The sequence below is a fragment of the Neomonachus schauinslandi genome, chromosome 3 (assembly GCF_002201575.2).
Source record: "Neomonachus schauinslandi chromosome 3, ASM220157v2, whole genome shotgun sequence".
NCBI lineage: Eukaryota > Metazoa > Chordata > Mammalia > Carnivora > Phocidae > Neomonachus > Neomonachus schauinslandi.
Window position 1 is genome coordinate 179227103 of NC_058405.1, and position 18089 is coordinate 179245191.

At 38.2% G+C, this 18089-nt stretch overlaps 1 protein-coding gene across 3 annotated transcripts in view; it reads right to left on the minus strand.

Moving 5' to 3' along the window:
* Positions 1-9626: 9626 nt before the first annotated feature.
* Positions 9627-18089, minus strand: part of CUL3 (cullin 3) — a 92725-nt gene continuing 84262 nt past the window's right edge. For all 3 annotated transcript variants that reach the window (XM_044913766.1, XM_021682973.2, XM_021682974.1), the window contains 3 exons: positions 17889-18075; positions 12846-12991; positions 9627-10105 (listed from right to left, as the gene is read on the minus strand). In XM_044913766.1, the coding sequence (XP_044769701.1) occupies positions 9974-10105; positions 12846-12991; positions 17889-18075 (465 nt within the window). In that variant the 3' untranslated portion in view covers positions 9627-9973. The remainder of the gene's footprint in view (positions 10106-12845; positions 12992-17888; positions 18076-18089) is intronic.

Here is an 18089-nt window from a genome sequence, read left to right on the forward strand (position 1 = left end):
CCTTCAGGGCGTATCTAGCTCAAATGTAACCTTATGAAGAAGGCCTGCGCTGATCCTCCTATTTAGAATTACAATGTGACCTTCCCTCCACCACGGCACTCCTCATATCCTTGAGCTGCTTTACTTCTCCTCACAGCCTGTACATTCTGCACATTATAAAATTTATCATAATTGGCAATTCTGCCCAATGTATTCCTCTTTAGGGCAAAGCTTTTGTCTGTTTTGTTCACCGCTGAGTCTCCAGTGCCTAAAACTCTACCTGGCACATAGAAGATGTAGAGATAAATACATATGAAAATACATATTAAATATGGCTAAATATTTAAAGATACCTAATAAATGGTTATACAAATGAATTCTATGAAAAAATTGTCATTCAGTATAGTGTAAACATATTTCATGACATTCACATTCTTTAAATGTAGTAGGTTATGCATGATACACTATATAACAGATGGGGAATGTTCATTTTGTAACAACATCCCAATTCCACCTGGGGATTAATGGGACAGCCCACCACTAATACCGGTAACTTCTGAAAAGATGTGTATTTTACAAATTGCTTGCACACATTCTGTCTTGAGCGAATTGAAGAATGAATTAGAGTTCTTTGTGGGATTTAGTCTTGTCACCCTATCCTCCATGGTCCCTTTTCAGTGTCTTCACTCCTTTTTAAAGAAGTTTTCTTATTAAATCTGGAATGAAATTAGAAGAATTAGAACTCAGGATAGAAGGCAATTTCACACACCATTACCCGTCATTATTCTGGAGGTTGGATTTCCCCTACACTTCAGAACCCAAACCCAAATTCCCTCCCAACATCTAGGCAAACTCTCACAAATCCAAGTCCTCTCCTCCTCCCCGCCTCTTGCTTTAGCCTCATTCACTCCTAGATAGCAACTGTACTCTGCAGTTCTTTTTTTTTTTTTTTTTTTAAGATTTTATTTATTTATTTGAGAGAGCGAGAATGAGAGAGAGTACATGAGAGGGGGGAGGGTCAGAGAGAGAAGCAGGCTCCTCGCCGAGCAGGGAGCCCGATGTGGGACTCGATCCCGGGACTCCAGGATCATGACCTGAGCTGAAGGCAGTCGCTCAACCAACTGAGCCACCCAGGCGCCCTACTCTGCAGTTCTTTTGTTTCTTCTCTAGTACAGGGGAAGCAAGGGGGCTGTCAGAGGTGGGCACCCCAAAAAAGGAGGCAACTACAGCCAGACTGGGAGGGAAGCCAGACGACCCAAAAGGCACAGAACTTGAACTACTGCAGTTGATGCCCATGGACCCAGAATCGTTAGAGACAGATCAGGTTACGTATGCACCCACCTCTTTTCGAAAAGCTGTGGACATGTGTATCAGTTGCAGAAAGCTGACATCTGAAATTATAAAAAGAATATAAATTATGTAAATCTCTGGTTGCACTAAATATCACATTTTTGTATATAGGAAGACATCTTCATATGTTTATCTGTTTCTAGTACAGTTTTTTTTTTTACCAAAGAGGGGAGTTATTTACATTGTTATGTCTGACAATGACACACTTAACCATGGGGAATTAACTTACAAATACAACTTTCTCAGTCAACAAATTTCCTAAAGAGTACCATCTATGTAGGCTTGCATATGCCTGTACATTTTTTGCCTAACATAGAATTTTATTAATATTTGATAATACACTGTTTCTTAGCAAAGGTAGTGAAATAAAACAAGTTTAACTCATTATTTTATTAAGTGGTTTCCCATTAAACTATATATCTAGTAATTTAGAACAGAAATTATCAATCTACACATCAGCTATGTACTACTCCGAAGATCTAATGTCACTCATCATGCATACACAACTGTGCACACCCATGTGCACACGTACTCCCGTATCCATATGCACACATACATGTGCAGATCATTTGCACAAAACTGGATTTCACCAATGTGATTGGATTGTAACTTTCAGTAAACTCATTTTTTTGGTCATATTGATTGCAAAAAACAAATAGGAAAAATGGGCCTTTTAAGGAAGGGCTGCAGGAAGTTCGTAATTTAGATAAGCACTGTATCTCAAGAAGTTACACTAGCTCAAAGGAGAGGGAAGAATAGTATGAACTAGTTTGGTTTATAAATGCAAGTTTCTAGACCATAAATTCAGTTGATTAGAGCATGATGTATTTAATAAGGCTAATGAAACAATTTGGGTTAATATGCAGGGCTATTAACTCTACAGAAGGGGGTATGCTGTTGTTATTAGCAGGTTGGAATGAAGTTAGCATTTGAGAACTAAGTAATAGGCAGGTAAGAGTTGTTACAGTGACAGCAGGCTACCAGGGGCTCTTTTGGTAAATTCAAGCTCCAAATCTTCTAAGAGAAGCTACAGAGGCAAAATCTCCTCAGGAGCAGTAATGCTGGTTGTCATCCAGATCTACCACTGGATTCATAGTTGAGGCCAATGGAGAAGTAAAAGTTATAAAGACAAGTGAACATTGATAGGCTGTGTATCCACACTTGGGTTGAAGCAGCAATAATTGTGGCCAGGGTCACGAGCACAACAGCAGTAGTGAGGAATCTCCAAAACACACCTTCAGGGACCAAAGTCCAAGCTGGAAGGGGGCCCTCTCTGTTTCATCAACCTTGAGAATGTGGTTTGCCTGGGGAGGAGCTTGTGGATTTCCTTATACACTTAGATCTTACTTACTCTACAGACCAATCGGATGGAGTGATTTTTAGGAGGCTCGACTTTGTTTTCAAGAACGAGAAAAACAATTAAAAACATGTATTTTCCTAAATCACTGGTACAAGGAGAGAACATGGATGATTCTATAAAGCTCATTACTGAGAAATAATCCAAAAGTCAGATTTGGGTATTAGGGAATTGGGAGTATCATGTTCTTTTTTTTTTTTTTTAAAGATTTTATCTACTTGTCAGAGAGAGAGAAGAACACAAGCAGGGGGAGAGGCAGGCAGAGGGAGAAGCAGGCTCCCCGCCGAGCAAGGAGCCTGATGTGGGACTCGATCCCAGGACACTGGGATCATGACCTGAGCCGAAGGCAGCGGCTTAACCAACTGAGCCACCCAGGCGTCCCGGGAGTATCATGTTCTTAAGGGAGTCAGCTCATGTCAGATTAAGTGGATGAGCGTCAAACAAAAGACTAAATTTCACTGCAAACACTTCACACCATTTGGATCACACTGATAATAGCTGAGACTATGGCTTATACTTTATGATCTCAAAGTTGGCTGCAGAAACATACCAATTTTTGTTACCCAGATCTCACTAAACTGCTTCCCAACCAATGGTTCTTAGACTAGTGGCATAAAGGTACTGAACTTTGAACACTTGGGTTTCTGGATCCAATTTCTCCCTGTGGGACTGCCTGATGAAAACTTGAAGATGACAGGTTGCTCTGACTATGAGGGCGAGATTACGGACTCATCCTTTCCTCCCATTTAAGAGGATCCACTATTGCAGTTGGTGGGTTGTGATTAATACTGTTGTCTGTGACCATGACTAACTGGCCCACTTTGGAATCAAAACTCTTTACTCGATCAACATGTTGCCTTAACCAGCTGCGGTGTGGTAAGTACGTGTCAGGGGTTAAAGAGAATCTCACAACTTGCATATCAAATGAACATTCTTAGTCAAATCAGGAATTTATATGCTTTAATACCTCTAATCAAAAGCAATGGTTCCCAAATTTAGCTGAACAAAGAATCACCTCAGACCTACTAAGTCAAAACCTACAAGAGGCATTAGTTTTGTTTTAAAGCTTCCCTAGAAAATCCTGGTGTGCAGTTAGGTTTAAAAACCCCAGTGCACTTGATGCTCCGCCTTTGGAATAGTTTTTCAAAATTCTGTAGTACGCTCGTATAACCTTAATGCTACAACCCTTCATTTCTTCGAAAACGGATTGTATTCTTTTTTAATTAGCTCAAGTCAGTTCGGTGAATATGGATGCCTTGTTACAAATTTGGATAATACCAATTTTGGTCAAAAAAATCGTTAAGAACACTTAGGGGTATTGCAAAATGGGTTTGCAGGCAAACATTACAGAACGTGACGAACGTAGCGTGCATAAGTTTTCTTAACTTTGAGAGCCACTCCCCTCCCTGTTCCTTCTTTATTTAGATGTGTAAGTTACAATAGGTTTTCGACAGACTATTTTATAGTTACATACACCGGTTGCCTATTGCTTTAGCTACACTGGAACAAAATGCAGAGTCTGTCCTTTTCCCCACTGGATTCCATGCCCTTCTGGTAAGTTTTCTGTCTCTTCTGGCCTACAAACCCATTCCACTTAAAAACTGGTCTAGTGGTTATTTTTTAATACAGAGGACAGCATCAATATAGGAAATAAAAGTTAGGATTAATTCTACAGATATTGATATCGGACACCAGTTATATAAACTTATTGTAAACGCAATAATTTGAATATCCTATATATACCAATACACACAGCTAGTATTACTGAATTTTCTCTTGTGCACAATCTGTAAGTTTCACGATATCAAATTCTCCAAGGAATACTTCCTAATAAATCAACACAAACTTCCACCAAAATACACAAAAAAATCTACTTTCGGATTCAAATTCAATTTATAAAATTCTATCCAGAGTTTACCAAATCAATGGAGTTACTGGAGACACGTTAACACTCATTAAAAGCATAGGTTTTGGAATCAGACAGATTTGGGCCCAAATCCCCACACCCTATTAACTATTCGTAGGCTCTTGAATGAGTTTTTGTATCATTAAGTCTTGAGTTTTTTCATAGGATGTTGTGAGAGTCAAGAGGGTTTTAAAATCAGCATTAAGGGCGCCTGGGTGGCTCAGTTGGTTAAGCGACTGCCTTCAGCTCAGGTCATGATCCTGGAGTCCCGGGATCGAGTCCCACATCGGGCTCCCTGCTCAGCTGGGGGTCTGCTTCTCCCTCTGATCCTCTTCCCTCTCGTGCTCTCATTCTCTCTCAAATAAATAAATTAAAAAAATAAAATAAAATAAAATAAAATCAGCATTAAATATCATCTGAACGGAGTGGTTGGTCTACATTTTCCACTTTTTACCTAGTTGAAAACCAAAGACCAAATCATTTCCATTTATGAATGTAAAAAACATAATGCTTTTACCATATTGTCATACCTCCAATAATGCAGTACACATTTTTTTTTTTTTTTAAGATTTTATTTATTTGACAGAGAAAGACACAGTGAGAGAGGGAACACAAGCAGGGGGAGTGGGAGAGGGAGAAGCAGGCTTCCCGCGGAGCAGGGAGCCCGATGCGGGGCTCGATCGCAGGACCCTGGGATCATGACCTGAGCCGAAGGCAGACGCTTAACGACTGAGCCACCCAGGCGCCCCAATGCAGTACACATTTTAACTTCTGAAGTCGAATTCCTTTAAAACTTTCTGCTAAGACACTTGGTGATCAAGAAGCGCATTCATCTGAGACTTCCAGAGTGCTTACACCCACCACATGCCAGACATTGTGCTGAGGCATTGAAGAAGCACAACTGCAGAAAAAATTTTGAGACTTCGAATTTTAATTTTCCCACACTGCAAGAATTCTTACATAGTTTGATGTATTTGAACTGTACTTTGTTATCCAACTATTCAAATTTGACAATTTGTTACTAAAAAATATGCAAGATTATTTGAGCTCCTCCCATAGAATTACAAGGCCACGTTTGCATGATTCATTGGAGGTTCAATTTAGGCCCTAATATGAGGGTCAAACACTTAAGTGACACAATTGCAAATTTGCTATTTCTAAAACTTGTCAAGGACTTTTCAAGACTTCCTAGCTGTTCACGTTCTCCTGAGAGCTAGCTTCATGATCCATCTCTGCACTGTCCCATTAAATTCACTGTCACTCTTAGGTCTCCTCTCACTTCTGGCTAGATAATGGATTTGGTACAAGGAAGACACGCGATGGAGAAAACGTCTTCTAGAATTCAAGATTTGAATTTAAGTTCAAGCATCTATCCATGCGACCCCCTAAAGTATGTAAAACTTTCACTAAGATTCCAGAATAGCAGGCATTACCTCCCGTTTCCCTTCCGATCCAAAACTGATGATCAGTTAAGACGATGAAATATCTCAAGTTCCATACTGAAATGCTTTGTGTATTCTCTTTCAGTAAGTAAGAATAATTCTGCTAGGGGCGCCTGGGTGGCTCAGTTGGTTAAGCGACTGCCTTCGGCTCAGGTCATGATCCTGGAGTCCCTGGATCAAGTCCCGCATCAGGCTCCCTGCTTGGCAGGGATTCTGCTTCTCCCTCTGACCCTGCCCCCTTATGTGCTCTCTCTCATTCGCTCTCAAATAAATAAAATCAATCTTAAAAAAAAAAAGAGTAATTCTGCGATGTCCTCTAACTTTCCTTCCTGTGAATGAGGTATGGAGTAAAATAATGAATTTGTGAACAGAAAGTCATGTCAAGCGACAGTGTGGAATATAGGCTGAGTCAGAACAGAGTATCAAACCTAGGTCCAACTTCTCGGCTCTGCAAGCAGTACCCTTAGGCAACACCGACATAAGGATTCCCATCTTACAGAGCTCATGTGACGACTAAGTTAAATAATGCACATGACACACTCAGAACAGTGTCTGGCACGTGGTAATAAGGACTTAAATGTTATTAACTGTTTAACACTTTTAATTATTCCTGCTTTGGGGAATAGAAATAATTCATAATAATTCTGCTAACCTGAAATGTTTTAACATTCATATCCATAGAGTACAAAATACCTACTGACTATATGCACCATATAGTAAAATATATGATCTTCAATTTTCATATCTAAGTTTTCCTTCCCAAATGGAGACAATCTAACAGTAAACATCAGATAGCTTATATAAAATTAGGCTATAAAAATTGAGACTTAAGTTACAGTAGATCAGCAAAAGTAAAACCCTGTATCTAGTCAGTTATTCAAAATAAGTATTTAAAACTGTAACAAAAATAGCATCATCTGGATTTAACATTTTGAAATTATTTTCCAAACTGAGGAACCAAATAGTATTTAGAAGCCCGAGATGATGCCAATGTCCTAGTTTTCTGGGGATGTAGGCATAATCTTAAGATCACTCACTGGCTGTCTCCTAAGCCCTTCTTGGTACCTTACACACACACTGGGGGAATGGAACAGCGGTGCTTTACTAGAACAAGGATTCTTACCGAGAAGGTCTATCAGCATCCTGGGGGTTTGGGAGTGGTACATGTCTAGGTATACAATGCTACACAGGTGAGTCTAATACATCCTTTAGAGAGACATGCATCCCTTCCCCCATCCCCTTTTAAAATTCACCGACATAAAGAATCCTTGTATTCACAACCACATTTTATTTTGTGAGGCTGTGTTCCCTAATTGCAATGAATTTTCAATCTTTAAATAATATAACTATATAACAATTCAAAATAAACACTGTCCTGGATTTGAAAATGATAGCAGAGAATTACAACTGAACAAGTGAACAAAGATTACATCATTTTTGCAGTTAGAAAACTATGTGTCCACCCTCAAAATTCTTCAAGTAAGTCATCAAAATTTATTCACATCAACAGGATTAAATGATTAGGATGTATTCTTCTTTGAAATTAAGACATTAAAAAACTGAGATAAACAGCACGAATGACCTCTTGCTGAAAAGAAAGCAACTGTCAACATGTACCATTATGAGCTTTGTGAGCTACAATAATACTTAAACATGTAAGAGCTAAAACATGTAACTGTGTTAGGTGACCCAGTTTTGATTTTCAATGCAGTATCGTTCTCTGGCCATTCAACTCAACTGCAATTCAGAAATGTGTTTCAATATATGTATAAGCACTTGGAAGCATAAATATGAAACCTGTGCCCCAAACTAAGAAGCGTCTCCAAGCTCTGGACCTAGATTTGATTTGTACAACCACCCTTGAGACAAAACATAAATTTAACTTTACTGATTTTTAGTGGTTTAAAGTAGCATTTAAATTTGCATTTACTGAGATCTCATACAAAATTTTCACACCTTTCACGTTTATTAACTCGACAATCTGAGTTGTTCTATTTCCCAAGGTGTCATAATTATTTAATTGGGGATTGAGAGCAACAAAACAACTGTGCCACCTAAACTACCAGTATCTTCCCATAGACAAACACCCTCCCCATTACAGAAATCCCAATTATGTAAAAATCAGAGAGTGGAACCCTTCGGCTTTCCATTCTACACCTGCCCTACCAGCGCTCAAGTATGGTAAGAGTATCCTGAGAGTAATGTTCATGATAGTTTTCACCTGCATCTAAATTGCATCACGTCAAAGCGGAAAATGTAGAGATTAAGAGCGTAAGGCTTATAATTCTACAGTACAAATGGAGACAAAATTAAATGCAGTAGGAGCATACCTGCCAAGTCTAAAAGGAAAATTATAACCCAAGAGACGCATGGGGGAAAATATTGATGTGGTTTTTAATCCATATTAGAATTCAGTTGTTGTAACTTGACCATAAATTTAAACAGAAACCATCTTCTGAGACATACATTCTAATATATGTATCAACAGTACTGATAGTCAACCAAGAGTTGGTTATTCCAACTCATTAGTAACACTTCACTTTTCTATCCAACATAAACCTATAGTGGTTTGCCCCATTACATGGCTGAAACGCTGCCTTACGAAAACAAAATGAAACAAAATTAAATAAAATTGAAGATAAAAATACCCTGAAGTTATAGCAAACTATAATCCTTGGTGGATCAATCATGTAAAACACATTGGTGAAAGTTGGAAGCACAGGATAACTGACATGAATCTTCAGCACAAAGTACATCTTTGAACACATGAAACAGTGAGTCTTTGGAGGACAATAGCTAAATACCCAAGAATCATCAGGTTTGAAAAATATTGCTTAATCACTTCCCAAAACACAGTTAGCTGCAAGAACTGAAGATCTCGTTAAAAAATATCAAGGTAATCATATTTATTGCATCTTTAGAATGCATTTCAAACAGAAAATTAACAGTGCACCCCAGCTTCACCAAAATATATATTTAAGAGAGGGGCAACCTAAGATATTTATAAACAAAGTATCAGCTGTATGTGCTTTTCAAAGGGTCTGAATTAAATACAACCAGCTGCCAACTTTGTGCTCTGACATACTCGAATTAGTGGGTGTGTGTATACTAAATCATTTATTTTTGTCTACAATAAGTGAAATAAAAACACTGCCCTATACAATCCACTATTAGCAGTGAGTACAACAGCAAAAAATTATTATACAATTTATACATACTAAAATATTTTCTCTCTCTAGAGATAACGCAGAACAAAACCTAATCATTAGGACTTAATTTGGGAAATCTCGAAATACAATAGGGGAAAACCAAATCAGGGAGTGTATAGAGCCCAAAATAAAGGTTCCTGGTCATAAGGCTAGAAGATTAGTAAGTGCAAGTGGTAGAATAAAGCATGCTCAAATGTATGCTTGGGTCTTTGTATATTTATCAAACCTTTAAATTAAACAAGACTAGCTAAAGAAGTGTCTTAAGCAGAGCAAGATAACTGGGAACTGTGTCATTTCTTTTACCATTTTTGTTACCCAACTTATACAATGCGCAAAGTGCTAAGCAACACTACAAAAACACATTTACATCAACACTGAAGACCTGGGGAAATGAAATCCAACAATTTTATTTTAATGAGCTGTATTTTCTAAATTTTTGTTTTATTTTTTCCTGTTTTCATACAGTATTGAAAACAAAACGCGGCACATTCACATTTTCCCGAGGAACTGTAAAGATGATCTCTACAGGGATAAACGTTGTAAAGCCTGAAGCTCAATCAATTGATGTTGAAAACTCTCAAAGGGAGTAAAGGCTTGATCTGAATGGTCTAGAACATGTACTGTAATTTAATAGAAGAGATGGTCGTCTTAATATTTAATGATTTAAAAGAACTTCTCAGTCCATGCGGAAGAGTACAGTCCAAGAATAAATCAAATTTCTGAACGCATTTTATGCTACATATGTGTATACTTTGCGATCCTCAGGTGTTCGTGCCAAATATTCTCTCTCAATAAGTCCTTCAATACGTTTCTTAATAACAACTGGACTTGGTAAGAATCGAGCCTTCAACTGCTGAGTTACCTAAAAGAGAAAGTAGAAAAACTAATTCCTACCAGAAAATTTTTTAAATGTGTAACATTTCCATATAAACACACAAAAATTCTTATCTTTGAAAAGAACTGATGTCATTTTAAGATTCAGCTCAAACTCTAGTAATTTGATTACCAAACTAATTAACTTTAAATTGAAAAAGGCTTTATTTGAAAATGTAATATACATTTTCTACATGGGTTAGAACATGCCTCCTTCACATGAGAATATGAGTGCTGAAGTGGGTTAGTAGTTGAATTAATTGGAATATATTAGCATGAGTGAATAGCGCATTATGGTTTAACCATTTTGATGGTCTAAACCTACTAACTTCTGGGTTACTCTCCCAATTCATAGAATTTAGGAAGCATAATGTATTTAAGAGCACAGACTCTCAGGGCGCCTGGGTGGCTCAGTTGGTTGAGAGACTGCCTGCAGTTCAGGTCACGATCCTGGAGTTCCAAGATCAAGTCCCGAATCGGTCTCCCTGCTCACAGCAGAGAGTCTGCTTCTCCCTGACCCTCCTCCCTCTCATGCGCACTCTCTCAAATAAATAAATAAAATCTTAAAAAAAAAAAAAAAAAAGAGCACAGACTCCGGACCCCAGAGTACCTAGATTCAAATCCCAGCTCTCCCATTTACGAGTACTGGGCCCCTGGGAAAGTTAAATGAATGTCATCAAGTCACTGCATATGCTAAATGAATTAATGATGCTGCCTGGTCCTGGCAAAAGTGCCACTGCTGTCATTCTTTTCTCCAGCTGCTGTCAGGATTCTAGGTACTGTGATATTGGTAAAAATAAAATGCTAACTACAGCAGCAGCCAAAGTCTGACTGTGCACTGTGTATCAGTCCCTCTGTATATATTAATTTATTTAATGCTCTTAATCCTGCAAAGCAGGTTGTCTCCTTTTACAAATGAGGAAAATAGCCAGATAGGAAGACTGACATGCACTAAAAGTAAATACAGCCAGCAGTCAGAGATGAGAATCTAAACCTTTCTGCCCCCAAAGTTCATGCTCTCCCTACTGATCCACCCTGCCTCTCGTGCAGAACACCCATCCATCCACAAGCCAGTTTTCCTTTTACTTCTGTTGGGAGAGTTCTCTTCCCAAGGCCACAATGGAATGACAATTCTTTGAAATCTGAACTTCAGTACTTCTGCCTCCAGCTACAATCTACCTCCCTTCTAGTAGTATCGCTCCAGTATCAACAAACTTGTTCTCAACCCAGGTGAGATCTCTCATCCTCTGACCCTTCTTCTAAGCTACTAACAACTTCTTTTGACCTTACATCCTTGATGGGGTCCAGACTGCACGCAAGATCACTTTTTGCTACACTCTCAACAGTACCTCAACTCCCAGATTCCTTTGGTTCTCTTCAACAAACATCTGGCTCCACATTTACTACATCATTCAAAATCTACTACTCAGTTCCTTGCTGAGTAAAGTCGTCGTTTTTACACCTTCAGGGCAGACTAGGAGACGAGATGCAGCCCACAGGCCAAACATAGTCCCGCAGCCTATTTTGTAAATCCTTAACTGGAACACAGCCACACTCTTTTGTTATCGGTGGCTGCTTTCACACTGCAACTGGCCATTAAAAAAAAAGTCCGCCAATCTCTGGCACACACTGATAACACAAATTTAATGTGTTCGAGTTCAGCAAGTTCCTGAGCACCATCACCTCACATCCCGTTTCAGTGTGCAATTCCTCACACTCCCACCACCTTGCACATATGCATTTATTCACACTTGCATCCACCCTTGTTTAGCACACCCCCTGCACCCTGCCCTGGGTTCTCGAGAGGCACAGTCAGTATGATCTTTGTCAACATGTCTACAACCCACCTGTGTTCCCTACACAGTCCTCTCACCTTTCAAGTCCTCTCACCCCATTTTCTTTCAAGTATTCCTTCTTTACTCCTAGGCTATAAACATGCTGAGTATCTTCCCATCAGAAAAACAAAATCCAGGACACCTCAACTTCACACTCAGCCCTAAAGGACAAGGCCCTCTCTTGGTCCTTTCAGCTCCACTTCCTTCTCGAGACACTGCTGTCACTGTCACTCTACCAGAGTCATGAGAATGGCTGGGAAAACTAATGAGTCACCTAGTTGCCAACATGTCGTGAGTTTTGCAATGACTGACCAATCCCTCACGTAATTCTCTTCCTCTGCCATTTGATGTAAAGTCGGCTGGTACAGAATACCACTAATGCAGAACACGGTAGCACGCTGCCCCTCCCTCCCTCCATTTAGCCTCCAAGCCAGAAACCTACGGGTCCTTGACTCCCCTCGTGTCCCATGACCAGTCAGCAAGTCCTGCCCATTCGACTTCCCATTCGTCTTCACTTAGCTCTCTATCCTCTACCACCAATACTTTATTCAGCCCGAATCATTTCTTACCTATTTCAATGGCAACACTTATTTTTAGAAATAAAGGTAGCTTGTTTAACACAAAATTACTAAGTAGTGGGGGAAAATTTTTTATTCATGTGTTATTATTCTATTATTTTTTATTACAAATATATTAGTTCTTAAAGTGTGCATATTTGGATGTCCTGCTGTGTTTAATTATCAAGTAAGTGCCATACTTTGAATGGTAAGTGTTACCTGACTCTGGTTTCCTAATTTTAAAATTGTAAACAACTTGAATATAGTGATTTCCTAAATTTGAACTGTTAATATTATTTTGCTTTCCTACATTAATCTAGTCTTGAAGCACCCTCACCTCTGCTACTAATACATTGTGCTGCATCTTCTTTCTGGATTTCATTATCCTCACGATAGCAGCTTCGATCTCATGTTTTCTGTCGTCATCCACTTTCTGCCTCGTTTCTTTCCTTTCTGGGTCAGATTCACCTTGTTTGGCAGCAACTAAAAGAAAAAGACACTTACCATGTAATTACCACGTAATGAAAAAATGCAGTTTATAATAAACAAACAATTTAGTATTATCCACATAGAAAAACCAATTTCAACCTGAGTATACACACAGATTTATTAATTCAAGTAAACATTCAAAAGACGCCTAATTCAACATTTTAACAAATATTTAAATAATTAACAATCATGGATCTAAAAATCTTGCAATTGTAACTTAGTCTTTTTAAATATTAGGAATTTAATTTTATAGAGAGAATAAAACCAATTTTATTTTTATAAAATACAAGGATTCCTCTCCTGGAAGAAAAATGGTAGCTGGATGTATTTAGTAGTAAAATTACCAGTAAATAATTTTCATTACAGGGCCAACTAGTATTTTACTAACATCACGCTAAGATATTTTAAGAGGAGGATAGAGTTATACGTTGCCAAGATGCAGTTAGCTCAATAAACAGAAAGTACCACTGGGATGTCAGTTAAAGGAGCTAGTAATTTATTTGTACCTGTCACAGACTACCTAAAAATTTTTATCTTACTGATTTTTTTCGGTCACAATCTCATTATCACTAATGCACACTCTATTCCAACCTTTTGGAGAAGAGAAGTCTTACTCTGTTATTCCCTACCGTCTTCAAGGCAATTGCTCAGGGAATAAATATAGAAGTCCCTTTCTTTTACAACTCTGCTCTAATTGAAGTAACAGACAAAGAAAAATGGCAACTGATTTTTCATTTATTTGGTCATCAATGAGAGACAGATATGAAATTTCTGGAGGCAGAAACTGGAAAACTACAAAGAAGCACATAAGACATTGCTGACTTACGCATGGACACACCCACAAGATAGCAGACTGTACAATTTAGTAGAACATCATTCTGGTGTACATATCCATTCAGCTGTTTCTAATTAGAACCCCTTGGTTAAGAATTCTATTTTCAGTATCTTTTCCCAAGTTAAAGATAATCAATATCTTAACAAAAAAGAGTAAAATTAGATTAAGATGACCTACTAAAAAAGAAAAATGCTTTTCCTCAAAAAAGTCAATGTCATTAAAAAAGGGGGGGGGTACTGGTTTAGAGTAAATAGAAACTAAAAAGACATAAAAATCAATGTAATGGGGAGACCATGATTGAATCCTGGATTTAAAAAGTAAGATATGAAAGACATTTTTTTTTTTTTAAGATTTATTTATTTTAAAGAGAGAGCGAGAGAGTGTGAGCGAGGAGAGGGGCGGGGAGGGAGAAGAGAGAATCTCAAGCAGACTCCCCACTGAGGGCAGAGCCCAACTCAGGGCCTAATCCCATGACCATGAGATCATGACTTGAGCTGAAATCAAGAGTTAGATGCTTAACCAACTGAGCCACCCAGGTGCTCCTGAAAGGCATTTCTGAGACAACTGTGGACAAATAAATATGGGTGGTACATAAATATTTATTTATACAAATAAATATGTTTGGAATTATTAATTTTCTTCAGTGTGATACAGTACTACAATTACTTTAGAAAATATCTTAGTCTAGGGGCACCTGGGTGGCTCAGTCGTTAAGCGTCTGCCTTCAGCTCAGGTCATGATCCCAGGGTCCTGGGATCGAGCCCCAGAAGCCGGAAGCCTGATTCTCCCTCTAGCCCTCCCCCTGCTTGTGTTCCCTCTCTCGCTGTCTCTCTGCCAAATAAATAAATAAAATCTTAAAAAAAAAAAAAAAAATCTTAGTCTATTTTGGGGCGGGGAGAGGTGTGATGTTTGCTGATTAATTTAAAATACTGTAGCAAATATATACATATATGGAGGGAGAGGGGGAGAGTGGGGTCAAAGGCACCAGAGCAAATGGGGCAGAAAGTTTAAGGACTCAAAATACTGGTGATGGCCATATACCTTCGTCCATTATGGTATTTCTTTTTCTATGGATTTGAAAATACTTAAAATAAAAAGTTGGAGGAAGAAATAATTTTTTAAAACAATCTATTTCATTCTGTAGGATTTGGCCACCTAAAGAGGTATTTTCCAAGATAAATGGGAAGACTGTGGTGATACACACTGAATTATGTTTTTTAAAATGTGAGGGCAGAAGCTCACTCCCAGAGCCTCACACCATACCCTTCCCTTAAGAGGAAGGTAACAGAGGCATTTTCTTGTGCAATGGCTACATATGTATCTAGCTGTATCAGGGAAAAGGAAAGGGCAAGGGGAACGTGACCGGTGGTGGCGGGGAGGACTGTGAACAATGGAAACTGCTGTGGATTACAACAAATCTAATTCTTTTCAAAGGCTGTGTTATTTGAGTAATACTTTTAACTTCTTTGTTTGAACTTCTATTACTGACTATAGTAAAGGCAGAATTAGGTAAGGACAGAGTCTCTGAATCTTTGACTATGAGCCAAAAGGCAAGGATGTATTTTGACAACTTAAGAAAACCTGTGTGGTCACAATACTTATCACAGAGAGAAAATTTTAATGTATACAAAACATTTTTAAGAGTCATGATAATCTAAGTAATATTTCAAAATGAAAACATTATTTCTTTCCAGAATTTTATAGCTGAAAAGAACTCTAAGAGATCATCTAGTTGAATTCCTTGTCATATATAACTGTATTCCTATTTTAACTAAGATTTATTTTTTTGATTTTTTATTTTTTTTTAAAAGATTTTATTTATTTATTTGACAGAGAGAGACACAGCGAGAGAGGGAACACAAGCAGGGGGAGAGGAGAGGGAGAAGCAGACTTCCCGCTGAGCAGGGAGCCCAATGCAGGGCTCGATCCCAGGGTCCTGGGATCGTGACCTGAGCTGAAGGCAGATGCTTAACAACTGAGCCACCCAGGCACCCCTATTTTAATTAGATTTAAAGTACTATATACACACACACACTTAACATCAAAATTTTCTATTTTTTTAAAAGATTTATTTATTGAGAGTGAGCAAGAGAGATTGCGGGGGGCGGTGACAGAGGGAGGAGGGAGAGAGAATCCCAAGCAGGCCCCACGCCTAGCAACAGACCCTGATTCAGGGCTCAATCTCACAACCCCACGATCATGACCTGAGCTGAAATTGAGAGTTGGACACTTCACCGAATGGGCCACCCAGGCACCCTTAAAAAATTCTATTTTAATTAGATATAAAATACTACACAAAGACCACCACCACCCAAAATTAAAAATCCATGAAGAGAAGACTATTTTTTTGATGACAATAATAGTATCTGAAAATATTACTGCTGGACATGATGGAATCTGGGCTTACAAAGAGTTACTTATTTAGGGTAAAGCAGGGTGAGGTTTGGTAATTCAGATATATGTATATCACCACATATCTAGACTCCTCTAAATCTAGGATACAAATAAGTCCTAAAATCCAAAACCTGTATCTGCCTAAAACTATAAAGTCTTATGTCTTACACTAGGGAAAACAAATATTTTATTTCATAACTCTCTTTAATGTAGTTCTATTTCATTTTCAATTTACATCTGTGTCCAAACATGGGGCCATTTTGGTGATGAAGATACAATGATACGGTCTGCAACCGTGGGACAAAGTAGGCAATGCTTTAAAAGAGACACCACTCTGCTTCAGAGGGCATACAAATCCAATCAGGGTCAAAAAGGTCAGCAGAAGTGTGTATGTAACGTTTCTGAAATCTGGCAATCAATTATATATTTGACATAAAAATAATTTTTAAAAGACCTCATCTTTTTATTAATGTATAATGTAAATACAATTTTTTAAAATCAAAAGAACTGCATCATTTTAAAACTTACTTTAAAATACTATTTTACTACATAGACTACATACATAGCTGTAATGGATGAAGTCAGCCCTGGGAAGTTTATCTAATACTAAATTTGAAATCAGGGAGCAAACTATATTAGAATTTTATTATTTTTTTAAAGATTTTATTTATTTGACAGGGAGAGACACAGCGAGAGACGGAACACAAGCAGGGGGAGTAGGAGAGGGAGAAGCAGGCTTCCCGTGGAGCAGGGAACCCGATGCGGGGCTCGATCCCAGAACCCCGGCATCATGACCTAAGCCAAAGGCATATGCTTAAGGACTGAACCACTCGTGTTAGAATTTTAAACATCAGTAAAAGGTAAAGTGCCTTTTCCCCTTCATGTACATAGAAAACACACACCATACATTATGTTAAATATATAGTAGGATGTTCATTATTAATTAAAAATAAAAACATACTAAAAATTGTTCACAATAGGATCATTTCTATGTTTTTAGAGAGATAATATGGGTTTTAAAGGTTTTGAAACTTAAAAGACTATTAAAATAGCTGCATCTGAAAATCACACTGGATAGATAACCCCAACTTTGAGAAATCTGTAAATCAGTTTTAAAAATAGATGTCATTAGTTAACTCAGCCAGTTAAAAAGTTATTTTGTAACTACCAATATATTAACAAAATTTTATTTCCTTCTTGAAAACCATATAGAAATAAGTACCCTGTTCACACCACCAATTACTTTTTTAAATGCTTACTGAACTTAGATTCAACTGTATTTTGACAGGAACACGTATGAATAAAAACTACTTAATTCCTTAAGCCTATGTGTCATGCAGCACCAGAAAAGCATTACTTTTTTTATTTTTTATTTTTTTAAGACTTATTTATTAGACAGAGTGAGTGAGTGAGCACAAGCAGAGGGAGCAGCATGCAGAGGGAGAGGGAGAAGCAGACTCCCCACTCTGCAGGGAACCCCATACAGGACTCGATCCTAGGACCCTGGCATCATGACCTGAGCTGAAGGCAGGACACTTAACCGACTGAGCCACCCCGGTGCCCCAAGCATTATTTTTTTTAAAGACAGAAATCCAACAGATAATAATTTCTTTAGAGGAAAAAGTACCATTTTTCTAAGAGGAAACATATAATTCCAGATACCTGTTTGAATCTTGACTCTGTGTAGTTTGGATGTGAACTGATCATTAACTGTGAATATGTGGCCGTTTTCTATTTCCTTGGACTTGGGCTCTTTTGTAAGAACCCGCTGTGTTGGTTTACCACAGGCGAGGGACTGCAGAGCTCTAACAAGTTCTCTTTCGGGGATATCCGTCTCTTGTTGAATTTCCTGAAATTCCATCA